Genomic DNA, 16,384 nt, shown 5'->3' with positions numbered 1-16,384 from the left:
ATTACGCGTAACGATTACGAAAATTAAATAACTAAGCTAAGCTATTACACTTTGCACTTGAACTTATTTCAAGGCTTGATGACTTCAAACTTCTTCTTTGGATCATCATCATGTGCCTCCATCTTCGATTACAAGAGTGGATAAGGGGCATACAAGCTCCCATTTAAATTTAATCAAACTTGAATAAATTAAATAAGCTACTTAGTTACACAACCAAATGAATTAATCAAATTAATTACATAACCCAAATGAATTAACTACTTTAATTACATAACCACATTCATTCAAAATGAATAGTCGGCCAATCTCATGCTCAATTATATTAGGCCATAGTCCATAATCATCCTTTAATTAACCAAGATTAATAAGGTTAATTAAACAAGCATATTTAACTCAATCAAAATAAGTTAACCACTAAATTACTTTAATTTAAGCAAGTAAATTAGTTGAGTGATTTATGAGATGATGTCTTACATCATGCATCATTAACTTTTGGTGAGTAATTTAGGGGATAATGTTTTACATCATGCATCACCAACTTTTGGTGAGTGATTTAGAGATAATGTTTTACATCATGTATCACAAACTTTTGGTGAGTGATTTTAGAGATAATGTTTTACATCATGCATCACCAACTTTTGGTGAGTGATTTAGAGATAATGTTTTACATCATGCATCACCAACTTTTGGAGAGTTATTTAAAGAAACTAATAATAAAGATGACTAACTCTACCAACTATTTGGTGAGAGAAACATGGAAATGATTTTATGTCATCATTAACTATTAGGTAAATAACAATTCATGAATTTATGGATCAAAAGTGAGAGCAAACACCATGGAAAAATGAGCTAGTTCACAACTAGTTTAGAGATATTCCAAAAAGCTGGAAATAAAATTCCAGCTTTATGTTCTTCCATTGAACACTTGTTTACTTCATCTTTGAAGCCAAAACATGCATCCCCTAAAGCATATATCATCTAACATGTTTCTAAGATTAACATTTTAATTAAGAAACATATAGAACCCCTTAATACATATCTCATATGCATTAAAGTTTCATAAAACTTAAACCACTTCTTACATGTAATTTCTAGAAACCTTTTCTTGCTATCATAAAATCTACCTTACATCACATGCTTCATAACTTTTATGATAAAGCAAATTTTATGATCTAAATTACATATTACTCTAAGCTTAAGAAAATCACATCAACAAACATACTTAGCCATGTTTATAACATATCAAAATTAAGCCAATGGCTCTGATACCAATTGAAGGAATGGATGGATTTCAAAACTTTTTAATTAGTGCGGAATAAGTTTAACAATTAAACTACTAACTAAACATAAAATCCATTCCTTTAACCCATGATCTTGGCTTATTGTGATATGTATATAAACATAGCATGCATGGTAAGGAAGAACAAAGAGGGAGTTTATGTTCTACTCACCCTTGGAGCGTGATTTTAATCCGATCCAAGTGAACCACCAAAGTTCCTCTCCTTGATCTCTCCTTGTGTGTGTTTCCTCCACCTTGAATTAAGAACTCCTTCTTATACTCCTTCTTGTGCTTGTAATCTCCTCCTTGATGTAACAAGTAAAGCCACAAAAATATATGGCCTCTAAGGATCTTCACCAAGTGAATCAAGAGATGAAGAAAGATGAAAGAAAAGAAGAAATTATGCAAGTGTTCTTCTTTCCTTTAATTTCTGAAAAATGGACCAAGAGAGAACTCTCTTTCTCTCTCTCTAATCTGAAAATAATAGTGTGGAGACACCCCCTTTTCTTTGTCCATGCTTTCCCTTTTATATAATAGGAAATAACTCCAATTACTAAAAGAAAAATATTGACTTTCATAAAGCCAATATTTTGGCTGGTCCATACATGTTATTGGGCACTAAAAATGTGTCTTGGGCTTTCATTTAAATCTCATTTAGTGAAGCCCAAGTCCACACCAAAAAACCCGACAATCGTTTAGGCCCAATAGGTTCGGTTTTACCCGAAAATCCTAATTATGTTCAAATAATAAATCTAATTAATTATTTGCTCATAACCAACTCTTGTTTAATCTTCTTCATATACAATCTCAATGATCCACTTATATGGTGTGCGATCTCTTAGGTTCTAATTAACAAGGCAGTGAAGTTTATAGAAACCATTCTATTTTGTTTACGAATCAAAAACTCCATTTTTGATTCTCCCTTGTTATTAGGATAATAAATGTTTATTAATCCTCGGGGACTTCACAAGTCATGAGTGACGTCTTGCAACATATCATGACTACCCTAGTTAATGTAGAATGACAAAGAACCTATTCAATTGGAATTACAATACAATACGGTCCTTCTCTTACACTATGTTCTAAATCACATCATCGGGGTATGGAATTGATATGTCAATCCCCTAATGTGATTTTCATTCTTATGTGATTCTTAGAATGTGATTAAAAACTCCTTTTTAAATCTCATTCAATGCTTTGGCCAAAGACTCATTGAATCACATCTTTGAACATACACCTTATTTACTTAAGGATAGAGATTCCTTGTTGTACACTCACATGTCTCCATGACCGAATTGATTATACCAATGAATGCATCTATTATATCCATTAAGGGACACAATGTTATTGCATCATCAAGAGATAATCCATTCACTCATAAGACAACTATGGTGTCTCAGGTCAAAGGACTAATTTGTATTATTGCAATTTAGAGTTCAAGTTTGACATGTAAGTAAGACTCCATACAAGAACTCTAATGATCGCGTTCAGTATACTCTTTAAGTTAAGAGCACCCACATACTTGTATTAGTGTCTCTACACAAATGACAAGAGACATATCATCCTCCATATTGAGAATACATAGTATGTGCTAGTCTTTCCGGATTATCAATGTCCAAGTGATAATCCTATGACTAGGAACCTTTTAGGATAAGAGTGTGAAAGAGTAAATGTCTCACACATCTAACTCTTTAGATTACTTTCTCTTTAACTCATATTCCTTGGACCTTGTTCAATCAAATATTAAGTATAAGCAATGAACAATAAACTTGCCCTTTTGAATAATAATAATTACAATAATAATTACATCAAAATGATTGTTTTAGGACACAATTCCTTCAATCTCCCACTTGTACTAAACCCAATCAGCCATGAAACGTACACCCATCTTCTCAAGATGTTGTTCTAGCCACTACTAGAATTTTGTTCATAGACATCGGTTCTGGACAGATGTTAAACTAATTTTCGATCGATGTCTTAGTGGGTGTAGAGAAAAGTATAGACATCAGTATAAGCGCATTTTAAACCGATGTCCCAGACAACAACCAACATCGATTCTAAAAAACAAATCGATGTATAATCGTTATAATCATCATATTTTTGTATGTTAGGTATGTCTAATTCTTCATATTTTCACATTTTATGCTTAAAAAAGTATATGTCAAACAATACCTACTTGAACATTTGCATCGATTTCTATTCCAGAAGCGATGTCCAATACACTTGTAGACATCAGTTCCCATGAGTATTGTTTGTTCGTGGTCATTTTTATATGTAGGTTGCCACATTATTTTTCTAGGAACGATGTCTGTATCTTTATTCTACATCATTTTTTTATTCAGAAATGATGTTTCCTTTAAGACAGAACATCGTTTCCAATTAAGTAAACCGATGTTCAATGGTATTATGTACGTCGGCTATTTTTATTCAAACTGATGTGTTAGTTCATTGAAGACATCGTTTTTGCTTTCCAAAACCGATGTTCACCTTTTGACCACACATCGGTTTCCTCCATGGTAGGTGATTTGTATGTTCATAATAGATTACGGTTTGGTGATTAGAAATCGAGAAATCGATGTGCAGTAGTTTTGATTACATCGGTTTTGAGTTACAATTCAATATATTGATAATCATAGGACATCGATTTCATCTAGTTGCTGGAAAAAGAAATACATTTCTCATCACCCAAAAATTGGAGCTTTCCATTAATTTTCTTTCCAAATTCATGATTCAACATAATTCACAAAATAAAACCCAAAACCTACAAAGGCTAGCTTAGAAACATATTAGCAACCAACTACAAAAGTACGTTCTACACCAAACTTTGCTTCAAAGCAAAAACTAGCCTTACTCAAAATCATGGAAGCCAAAAGTCTTACGCCAAACTCTGTATATAATCAGCCACTTCAATGCACACCTCGAGGTATTCTATCCTTGAGAAATACCTCATCCCTCTTTTTTTGTTCCAGGGTTACTTCAGAACTCTCACCATCTGCTAAGCACATAACAACTATTAATCTTCAGCAGAAAACATATTCATTCCCACAAAGAATAACTAGACAATAAATGTGAGTTCAGAAGATACTGATAAGATAATTTAACCAATGAAAGATGCCTTGAACAATTAACTTGACTCAGGACCTAAAATTAAAATTAGTTTTGGCTCAACTATCAGAACTCAATTTAAGTTCTCTTTATCTATATCTAGCAGAATAAACCACACAGTATGCCTGTGCAGTAAATACATATAGAGTGCTACTCTTAAGTCAAATAATTTACTTTAGCATTCCTAATTACAACAACAATATTAAATGACAATGATGTTTAAGCCAGTTATGCTCTTACGTCACAACTCAATCCAGATTACTAGATAACTACTACAAGCTAAGAAGAGGGGAAAAAAAAAGGTTCAACACTGAACTAATGCCTTCCGTATATGATTCAATGTGAAGAACTAAAGGGTGTCAAATAAATTATCCATGAATATTGTACATCATATGAATACTCACCCAACTTTTCTTTAACCAAAGGAAGATTGTTCTGTTTACTACTTTTATTGCATATTTCCTTGATAGTAATGGCTATAATCTTGATCAAATTGTATGGACCATCCCCCAAAATAAGGGCAATAGCTATGAAGACCTGTAAACAAACATTACGGATTGAGCCAAACCACAAATATAATCAAGATTATTGCTATAATGACCACCTTGTTGCCTCCAACAAAAATGATTCCACAATACCTTATATCCATAAAGACCTTTGAAATCATTGCTACCAAGGTCAGCTGGATACCAGTGCCCAGCATGTTGGGATATGAGAGGCCAAAGGAAACCCCATGATATGATAGCCCCAAGAAGTACTGAGCAGTTGACTATGTGAGCGCAAATAAGACCACATCCGACATAAGTAGGACTGGAGTCGAAATAAAACCTGCACATAGAAGCTACTTACGTGTTCTTAAAAAGAAGCTACTTACGTGTTCTTAAAAAGTGTCAATCCAAGGCTAGGAAAGTTGTCAAACCCACATGAATCTCCAATACCACTGAAGAACCACTTAAAGCAGCTCCAAATTAAACTCATGCTTAGATACTTTCCAAGACATTGCACTTGCTTCCTGCAATAAAAAGAGTACATATATATTCAGTGCAAAAAAAGTAAAAAAAAAAAATAATTCATTTTGAACTCAGGCCTCTATTTGAATGAAAACAGATAGAAAGGGCTTCGGATATTAAATCTTTTTTTTTTGAAGGGGAAAGAATGACCAGTTTCAGTGGTGGCATTTCATGAAGTTGAGACATAAGAGTTTACCCAGCAATCTCTGCACCACTTCTAGTGTGAAAGCTATTGATCAACATTGTTGTGGCAGTCCCACTGGGGTATGTAAGTTTGTAATCCATAACCATTACCTGATTTCAGAAGCATATACAAGTGAGGATGCTTTCAACTACAACGAATGCCAATCATGGTGGCCAACAGGCATGTCAAACTTTAAGAGTCTTAAAAATGGCGTGGCCAATGCCTTACAAAATAAGAGACAACAGTTCCTCTGAAAGGTTAACATAATTACTTAGGTATATAAATTGAACAGCCACATCTATCGCAAACTAAAAAGACATTGCGAAAAGTAGAACCATGGAAGCTAACAAGCAACTAATAGGAACACAGCAACTACAACATAGAAGAACAAAACACCCAACATTGTTGGAAGATTGAACAAACCACAGTGCAAGTAGTTACCTTGCGAAGCGGAACAAGACTAAAAAGTCCAACCTGGAACACCAACCTGGAACGCTGAGCCAAAAACTCCCTGCAATAGTATCACTGAGAGTTTGAGTAAGTTTCAAAGTGAGCATCATATTGTCGTCAATTTAGCTTATCTACTTGCTGAGTATAAAACCGCAAACAACCTTAACTTAGGGTTTAAGGCCCAAGCACTTGAGTCTCTTTCCACAAACCACAACACCACTACAGATTGAATAGCCACAAACCTCACCGATATCATCATTATTTGCTCCATTCAGACAGTGAGAAATCTTCTTTAATTTGCTCCATGGTTATTGTAAATATAGCATGTGAGCGACTGCATTGTGAGAAGAAAAAGAGAAAGCAATAGAAATAATATGTCAGTTCCTTCCTAATGAAGCTAATTAGAAGCACACAAATGGTCTTTTTTGAGTTAATTAATGTCTCAACATATGAATTATGAAAACAAAAGGTATGTCATTACACAAGCCAAAAGCAACACTTCCTATTAATGATCAATTAGACAAAGTCTATCCACCCCCATCATATATAAAGAAGTAATAAAAATATAAAGCATGGATATCTATACATAGACAAATTTATTTACATAACAAATACTGGTTCCACAAATCAAATGCAAAACAAAAACAGAAAGTGCAATAATATAATATGCCCTGAACTTAAAGACATACATATATCACTAATATTTGTTAATTAGTCATCTACTTAAATGCTTCAGTCTTAACAGAAAAAAGAACAGGCATTGCACCTTGACTGACTGTTCATGTTTGTGCTCCCTGTAGCACGAGCTAAAGAACCTCGAACCAGATATGATCCCATATCTTCCTTCGTCCTAACCTCTGGCTCAGTCACACCAGCAAGTGTTATCCCTCCACTCACTGTTTCTCTAACTAATTTGAATAGGCACTCTTGCTATAGGCTTTGTAGTAGCTGCCCCTTCATTTTTAGAGAGAGTTGATGAATTTGGATCAAGCAAGTCAAACACTTCCTCCTTGAATATCTGAGTGTCACAAATTCATCATGAGCAATATACACCACATAACTTTACACCAGGCTAAAAAAAGTAATAGACATTTACCTCAATAAACGATACCCTGATCAAGAACTCCGTGTTATCTTTCGTTGTCTCCACTCTTTTGAAAATAGTTTCCATCACTTTCTGTATGATTCCGCCAGTGCTTCCTTCCCCAGAATAGTTAGTGCCCATCGTTCTAATTTTATTCTTTTCTTAGAAATTAGAACTGACAACTCAAAGCCCAAGCTTCATTCACCAGATGTAGATCCATCGGAAAAAAGAATCTGAATGCATACCATTTCAGCTACTAAAATCTCCAAGTACGATCCACAAATAAGAAACTTAGCTACCTATCCCTCTAATACAGTTTCTCTACAACCGAATGATTCCAAACAAATCCGAAATCGGAAATTGAAAGATCCAGTTCACGATAAAGCTTAAAAGAAAAGCGAAGGATCACGAAGCTTACCCTTTCTACCGGCGAGATTACGCTTTTCCCTGCAGAAGATCCTATAAACCTTGTCCTTCAACGAGTTCGGCGAAACGCTTTCGAGGGCGAGCAATTTTGGGGCTGAAGAAGGATTTTCCGTGCTTGGTTGAGATGGATCTGGGGTGGAGGTTTCGAATCGATGAGGCGGAGATGGTTCCCAAGAATCGAGACTCGCCGGTGGTCTCTGTGGGGGTGTTCTTCGCGTTCATTGTTTCTGAGACGAAGAAGGAGAAAGGAGGAGGGGGTTAAGGTTGGGGTCGGAGGCGGAGGCGGATGCGGATGCGGAGAAAGGCGGAGGACGCTGGGTCCGGGTCTGAGCTAGAGAATGGAGGAGGAGGTCAAGTTTGGGGTCGGGTTGAGAATGGAGATCGAGTTTGGGAGGAGATCTGTTTTGGGGTGAGCTCAGAATGAAGGAGTCGAGCGAGAGTTGGGGTCGGGTTTTCGATCTGTTTCAGTTTTGGGGTCGGGCGCAATTTTTTTCTAAGTGTGAAAGTTTTCCCCGCTTCTTCATTTCACTTAAAAACTTAGCGCTTTTTGGTTCCCGCAAATTTTCGAACAAAATTTTTAACACCAGTCATTTTAAGAACCGATGTTAATAATATACATTTAAATCGGTATTTTCGTAAAACGATGTTAGATTACTTTTTTACATCGTGGGCAAGTCTGACTGATTTAAAACATGCGATGTCTAATAACATAATTCTAGTAGTGAGCTTTGCTTGTGATAAAGGCTTAGTGAATGGATCTGATATGTTATCAACAGATGCTACTTTGAGAATGTTAACGTCTCCACGATTAACAATCTCCCTTATGATATGGAAACGTCTTTCGATGTGTTTGGATTTTTGATGAGACCTTGGTTCCTTGGCTTGAGCAATTGCCCCATTGTTGTCACAGTAAAGTGGAATCGGTGACTCAATGGTAGGAACAACATCAAGTTCAGTGATGAACTTTTTCATCCAAACTGCTTCCTTTGCAGCCTCTGCAGCTGCAATGTATTCTGCCTCAGTAGTGGAATCTGCAGTAACGCTTTGTTTGCAGCTTCTCCAATTTACTGCACCTCCATTCAAGGTGAAGACAAACCCCGATGTGGATTTTCTGTCATTCACATCAGATTGAAAATCTGAGTCTGTGTATGCTTCCACTTGCAACTCTGATTGCAAATCACCACCTCCATAAACGAGGAATAAATCTTTAGTCCTTCTCAAGTACTTAAGGATATTCTTAACAGCATTCCAGTGTTCTAAACCTGGATTGGACTGATATCGACTAGTTATGCTTACGCCATAACTGATATCAGGTCTTGTGCATAGCATCGCATACATGAGGCTCCCTATTGCAGATGCATATGGGATCTTGCTCATCTTTTGCACTTCCTCAATCGTTTGTGGGCACATTTTCTTAGAAAGGTGAATGCCATGTCTGACAGGCAGAAAACCCTTCCTAGATTGTTCCATGTGAAATCTATTCAGCACTTTGTCTATGTACAAGGATTGAGATAATCCAATTAATCTTTTTGATCTGTCTCTATAGATCTTTATTCCTAGTACATAGGCAGCTTCTCCAAGATCCTTCATAAGGAAGGTCTTGGACAACCAAACTTTAATTGAAGATAACATTCCTACATCATTCCCAAAGAGTAGGATGTCATCTACATAAAGTACAAGGAACACAACAGCACTCCCACTGACCTTTTTGTAAACACAAGGTTCATCCATGTTTTGTGTGAAACCAAAAGATTTGACTGCATCATCAAAACGGATGTTCCAACTCCTTGAAGCTTGCTTGAGTCCATAGATGGACCTATGAAGCTTACACACTTTATGAATGTCATCTCTAGACGCAAAGCCTTCAGGTTGATCCATATAAAGCTCTTCCTCAAGGTTGCCATTCAGAAAGGCAGTCTTTACGTCCATTTGCCATATCTCATAATCATAGTGAGCAGCTATAGCAAATAATATCCGAATGGATTTAACCATGGCAACAGGAGAGAACGTATCTTCATAGTCAATGCCCTCTCTTTGCTTATAGCCCTTTGCCACCAACCTAGCTTTGTAGGTTTCTATTTTACCATCTGAGCCTATCTTTTTCTTGAAGACCCATTTGTTTCCAATTGGTCTAATACCAGGTGGAGGGTCAACGAGAGTCCAGACTTGATTGGTATACATAGAGTCAATCTCGGATTCCATGGCTTCTTGCCATTTCTTTGAGTCAACGTTTGACATTGCTTCATTATAACTAGAAGGATCATGCAGGTTTTCATTGTCACCAAGGAGATTTAACTCCCCAAGGCTTTCATGACACAAACCATACCTCTTGGGAGGTATCCGGATCCTACTAGATATTCTTGGAGTTTGTGTTATAGTTGGTTCAGGAAGTTGTTCAACGGGAAATGAAGTGTTAGTTTGTGGCTTGTTGGACACTTCCTTGAGTTCTACCATTTGTTCAACATTTCCATCAAGGACATAGTCCCTTTCAAGGAAAGTGGCATTCCTGCTAACAAACACCTTTTGTTCTTCAGGTTGAAAGAAATAATATCCTAAACTATCTTTAGGATATCCCACAAATAAACACTTGCTTGATCTAGCTTCAAGCTTGCCTGCTTCTAGTCTTTTGACATAAGCTGGACAACCCCAAATCTTAATATGATTGAGACTTGGTTTCTTCCCATGCCACATCTCATATGGTGTAAGAGGGACGGACTTGGAAGGCACTCTATTTAACAAATAAATTGCTGTTTGAAGTGCATATCCCCAAAAGGATATAGGTAAATCAGTATAGCTCATCATGGAACGAACCATGTCTAACAAAGTTCGATTTCTCCTTTCAGAGACACCATTGAGTTGTGGTGTTCCAGGAGGAGCTAATGAAGAAACAATGCCTTCTTGTTTGAGATAATCAATAAACTCATTGCTTAAGTATTCGCCTCCTCGATCGGATCTTAGAGCCTTAATACTCTTGACGGTTTGTTTCTCAACTTCATTTTTAAATTCTTTGAACATTTCAAAGGCTTCAGATTTGTGCTTCATAAGGTATATATATCCAAACCGAGAATAGTCATCGGTAAAAGTTATGAAGTATGAGAATCCACCTTTACTAATAGTGGACATGGGACCACATACATCGGTATGTATTAGGCCTAAGAGTTCTTTAACTCTTGTTCTTTGTCCACCATAATGTGACTTGGTCATTTTTCCTTTTAGACAAGACTCACAAGTAGGCATAGGATCAGATCCTAACGACTCTAAATATCCATTTTTGGATAATTTGTGAATTCTATCTTGGCTAATATGACCAAGCTTAAGGTGCCACATCTTAATGGGGTTAACCGTTTCCCGAGATCTCTTAGATCCCAAAGCATTTTCCTTCATACAATTAATACTACCATCTAAAGCTAGATGAAAGAGACCATCAATAATATTAGCATGACATATCATGCGTTCATTAATAGATACAAAACCACTTAGTTTATCAAAAACTACTCTATAACCATCCTTCAAAAGCATGGAGATGGAGATAAGGTTCTTTATACATATAGGAAGATAAAGACAATTATTTAACTCCAATGTATCTCCTGATGGTAACTTCAAAATATAAGTCCCCACGGCTTTGGCGTCAACTCTTGTGCCATTTCCAACACGTAGGGTGATTTCTCCAGCTTTAAGCTTCCTTGCTCCCACTAGGTCCTGCAACGAAGTGCAAACATGGTGAGATGCACCTGAATCAATTATCCAAGTGGAAGTATTATTAACTGTAAGTATTGATTCAATCACATTGATCATACCTGCTGTTGAAGACTGGTTCTTCAAGGATGCAAGATAAGCTTTGCAATTCCTCTTCCAATGCCCATCCTTGTTGCAAAAGAAACAAACACCTTTTGGTTCCTTTTGTTCCTTCTTCTTCTTCTTTTGGACTGCTCCTTTAGGCTTTGCCACTTGTTTCTTCTTCCCTTTGCCCTTGCCTTTGGACTTGGAAGAAGAAGCGACAATGGCCACACTCCCACTCTCTTTCTTGATTTGCTTCTCAGCTGTTACCAGCATATTGAGAAGATCAGAAAGACTATGATCCATTTGTTGCATATTATAGTTCATTATGAACTGAGAAAATGAATCATCTAGGGAGGATAGAAGAAGATCTTGAGCTAGCTCCGCATCAAGTGCAAATCCAAGGTCTTGAATTTGCTCAATAAGGCCTATCATTTTTAGACCATGTTGATGCACAGGAGCACCCCTCACATGCTTTGTCTTAACAAGCTCATTGACAGCTGTGAATCGCACATTTCTATTTCTCTCACCAAACAATTCAGTGAGATGAAGTAATATAGAACTGGCGCTATCCATATTCTCATGTTGCTTCTGAAGTTGTGAGTTCATGGATGCAAGCATAACACATTTAGCTTGCGTGTCATCATCCTTATGCTTTTGATAAGCAACACGTTGCTCATCGGTTGCATCTTGAGCCAATGGAGTGTGAGGAGGTGCATTTTGTAAGACATAAGCGATCTTATCGAATGTCAATACAATTTTCAAATTGCGGAGCCAGTCATTGAAGTTTGGGCCCTCAAGACGATTTTCATTGAGAATTTTAGTGATAGGATGTCCTGACATATTGCAGTCTACATAACATAAAATAAAAGAAGTGAGATTGATTTTAAAACCAAGTGACTCGGGTCTTAAGAATCAAATGGCACCCTCTCACTATTTTAACAAATTCCAAATCCCTCAAGGAATTCGAGAGTATAAATTAAAACTCTTAGTGAGTATGGAAGACTCATTTTCATTAAGCCAACCGCATCATAATAGAACTATAGGTCAACTTAATTTCCATGAGAGGATACTCTTATCCAATCACATCAAATGTGAATATCCATAACTTTGGCCTCTAAAGTAAGTAAGTCTCACCATAATAGGATATTGATAAATTACTCTAGTTAAGCTATACCCATCATCTCATGTAAGTATAGGGATCAAAAATTAAATCTCATCATAATAGAATATTGACCAAGATTTGTCCCTACCTTACAACATCAAATGTTGAATAACCTCTTTTTAATGCTCCTAGCAAGAAATACCCCCGTTCGGAATGATATTCACATGTAAGAACATCTAATAGGAGATTACAATGTTGGAAGGCCACAAAGAAGCATTCATAATGTCTTCTTCGTTTTTCAACTTAATATCACTTTGAGGGAATTTTAAGGTCTCATCTTTAATAATCTCATTAATAACAATCACATTGCATTTGCTTTGATCCTAATGCAATCACATTTTCATTATACTTGATCTATAATAAAATACTCCCACTTAATTGTTTTTCGGAAAAACAATTTGATTTCATCAAAAACATTTTTCAAATGGAATCATGGGAAGTATAAAATTACTTGATCAAGTGCAACGAACATGCAATTATAATAGGTCACATAGGATGATTATGGACTTGTTGTTTGATCCAACATGAGCCAATATGTTGGATCAAGGTCATGTTTGGGTGGTTGATTTTAATTACGCGTAACGATTACGAAAATTAAATAACTAAGCTAAGCTATTACACTTTGCACTTGAACTTATTTCAAGGCTTGATGACTTCAAACTTCTTCTTTGGATCATCATCATGTGCCTCCATCTTCGATTACAAGAGTGGATAAGGGGCATACAAGCTCCCATTTAAATTTAATCAAACTTGAATAAATTAAATAAGCTACTTAGTTACACAACCAAATGAATTAATCAAATTAATTACATAACCCAAATGAATTAACTACTTTAATTACATAACCACATTCATTCAAAATGAATAGTCGGCCAATCTCATGCTCAATTATATTAGGCCATAGTCCATAATCATCCTTTAATTAACCAAGATTAATAAGGTTAATTAAACAAGCATATTTAACTCAATCAAAATAAGTTAACCACTAAATTACTTTAATTTAAGCAAGTAAATTAGTTGAGTGATTTATGAGATGATGTCTTACATCATGCATCATTAACTTTTGGTGAGTAATTTAGGGGATAATGTTTTACATCATGCATCACCAACTTTTGGTGAGTGATTTAGAGATAATGTTTTACATCATGTATCACAAACTTTTGGTGAGTGATTTTAGAGATAATGTTTTACATCATGCATCACCAACTTTTGGTGAGTGATTTAGAGATAATGTTTTACATCATGCATCACCAACTTTTGGAGAGTTATTTAAAGAAACTAATAATAAAGATGACTAACTCTACCAACTATTTGGTGAGAGAAACATGGAAATGATTTTATGTCATCATTAACTATTAGGTAAATAACAATTCATGAATTTATGGATCAAAAGTGAGAGCAAACACCATGGAAAAATGAGCTAGTTCACAACTAGTTTAGAGATATTCCAAAAAGCTGGAAATAAAATTCCAGCTTTATGTTCTTCCATTGAACACTTGTTTACTTCATCTTTGAAGCCAAAACATGCATCCCCTAAAGCATATATCATCTAACATGTTTCTAAGATTAACATTTTAATTAAGAAACATATAGAACCCCTTAATACATATCTCATATGCATTAAAGTTTCATAAAACTTAAACCACTTCTTACATGTAATTTCTAGAAACCTTTTCTTGCTATCATAAAATCTACCTTACATCACATGCTTCATAACTTTTATGATAAAGCAAATTTTATGATCTAAATTACATATTACTCTAAGCTTAAGAAAATCACATCAACAAACATACTTAGCCATGTTTATAACATATCAAAATTAAGCCAATGGCTCTGATACCAATTGAAGGAATGGATGGATTTCAAAACTTTTTAATTAGTGCGGAATAAGTTTAACAATTAAACTACTAACTAAACATAAAATCCATTCCTTTAACCCATGATCTTGGCTTATTGTGATATGTATATAAACATAGCATGCATGGTAAGGAAGAACAAAGAGGGAGTTTATGTTCTACTCACCCTTGGAGCGTGATTTTAATCCGATCCAAGTGAACCACCAAAGTTCCTCTCCTTGATCTCTCCTTGTGTGTGTTTCCTCCACCTTGAAGCACCTTGAATTAAGAACTCCTTCTTATACTCCTTCTTGTGCTTGTAATCTCCTCCTTGATGTAACAAGTAAAGCCACAAAAATATATGGCCTCTAAGGATCTTCACCAAGTGAATCAAGAGATGAAGAAAGATGAAAGAAAAGAAGAAATTATGCAAGTGTTCTTCTTTCCTTTAATTTCTGAAAAATGGACCAAGAGAGAACTCTCTTTCTCTCTCTCTAATCTGAAAATAATAGTGTGGAGACACCCCCTTTTCTTTGTCCATGCTTTCCCTTTTATATAATAGGAAATAACTCCAATTACTAAAAGAAAAATATTGACTTTCATAAAGCCAATATTTTGGCTGGTCCATACATGTTATTGGGCACTAAAAATGTGTCTTGGGCTTTCATTTAAATCTCATTTAGTGAAGCCCAAGTCCACACCAAAAAACCCGACAATCGTTTAGGCCCAATAGGTTCGGTTTTACCCGAAAATCCTAATTATGTTCAAATAATAAATCTAATTAATTATTTGCTCATAACCAACTCTTGTTTAATCTTCTTCATATACAATCTCAATGATCCACTTATATGGTGTGCGATCTCTTAGGTTCTAATTAACAAGGCAGTGAAGTTTATAGAAACCATTCTATTTTGTTTACGAATCAAAAACTCCATTTTTGATTCTCCCTTGTTATTAGGATAATAAATGTTTATTAATCCTCGGGGACTTCACAAGTCATGAGTGACGTCTTGCAACATATCATGACTACCCTAGTTAATGTAGAATGACAAAGAACCTATTCAATTGGAATTACAATACAATACGGTCCTTCTCTTACACTATGTTCTAAATCACATCATCGGGGTATGGAATTGATATGTCAATCCCCTAATGTGATTTTCATTCTTATGTGATTCTTAGAATGTGATTAAAAACTCCTTTTTAAATCTCATTCAATGCTTTGGCCAAAGACTCATTGAATCACATCTTTGAACATACACCTTATTTACTTAAGGATAGAGATTCCTTGTTGTACACTCACATGTCTCCATGACCGAATTGATTATACCAATGAATGCATCTATTATATCCATTAAGGGACACAATGTTATTGCATCATCAAGAGATAATCCATTCACTCATAAGACAACTATGGTGTCTCAGGTCAAAGGACTAATTTGTATTATTGCAATTTAGAGTTCAAGTTTGACATGTAAGTAAGACTCCATACAAGAACTCTAATGATCGCGTTCAGTATACTCTTTAAGTTAAGAGCACCCACATACTTGTATTAGTGTCTCTACACAAATGACAAGAGACATATCATCCTCCATATTGAGAATACATAGTATGTGCTAGTCTTTCCGGATTATCAATGTCCAAGTGATAATCCTATGACTAGGAACCTTTTAGGATAAGAGTGTGAAAGAGTAAATGTCTCACACATCTAACTCTTTAGATTACTTTCTCTTTAACTCATATTCCTTGGACCTTGTTCAATCAAATATTAAGTATAAGCAATGAACAATAAACTTGCCCTTTTGAATAATAATAATTACAATAATAATTACATCAAAATGATTGTTTTAGGACACAATTCCTTCAGTACTTACTCGATTGCAGGAGATTTTTGAAACAATAAGTCCCAAACTTGCCTTGTCATAAAATTTCGCTTATTTGTACTATTTTTTATTGTTTTATTGTTTCCTAGTTTGAAACTGGAAAGCTAAGAATAAAATGAAAAATATTTACAAATCTTATCAAAAGAAAAAATTACACATTTATAGCTCCCAACCTCCCAAAATGAT

General features: G+C 35.4%; 1 protein-coding gene across 4 annotated transcripts; it reads right to left on the bottom strand.

The window, feature by feature from the left end:
* Positions 1-3,951: 3,951 nt before the first annotated feature.
* Positions 3,952-8,048, bottom strand: LOC133725269 (probable metal-nicotianamine transporter YSL6). 4 transcript variants are annotated; one of them, XM_062152459.1, is made up of 10 exons: positions 7,531-8,048; positions 7,125-7,345; positions 6,795-7,046; positions 6,190-6,362; positions 6,020-6,089; positions 5,591-5,688; positions 5,259-5,396; positions 5,023-5,212; positions 4,789-4,921; positions 3,952-4,274 (listed from the first exon to the last, which is right to left on the bottom strand). In XM_062152459.1, the coding sequence occupies exons 4-10, from the start codon at positions 6,297-6,299 to the stop codon at positions 4,186-4,188; spliced, it is 828 nt and encodes a 275-aa protein (XP_062008443.1). In that variant the 5' UTR covers positions 6,300-6,362; positions 6,795-7,046; positions 7,125-7,345; positions 7,531-8,048; the 3' UTR covers positions 3,952-4,185. The 4 variants fall into 4 exon arrangements, with proteins under 4 accessions (XP_062008443.1, XP_062008444.1, XP_062008446.1 ...); XM_062152460.1 differs by having other exon boundaries at positions 7,125-7,307; XM_062152462.1 differs by having other exon boundaries at positions 6,271-6,362; positions 7,531-8,047.
* Positions 8,049-16,384: the final 8,336 nt, after the last annotated feature.

The sequence above is a fragment of the Rosa rugosa genome, chromosome 1 (assembly GCF_958449725.1).
Source record: "Rosa rugosa chromosome 1, drRosRugo1.1, whole genome shotgun sequence".
Lineage (NCBI taxonomy): Eukaryota > Viridiplantae > Streptophyta > Magnoliopsida > Rosales > Rosaceae > Rosa > Rosa rugosa.
This window is presented reverse-complemented; position numbering and strand designations above follow the sequence as displayed.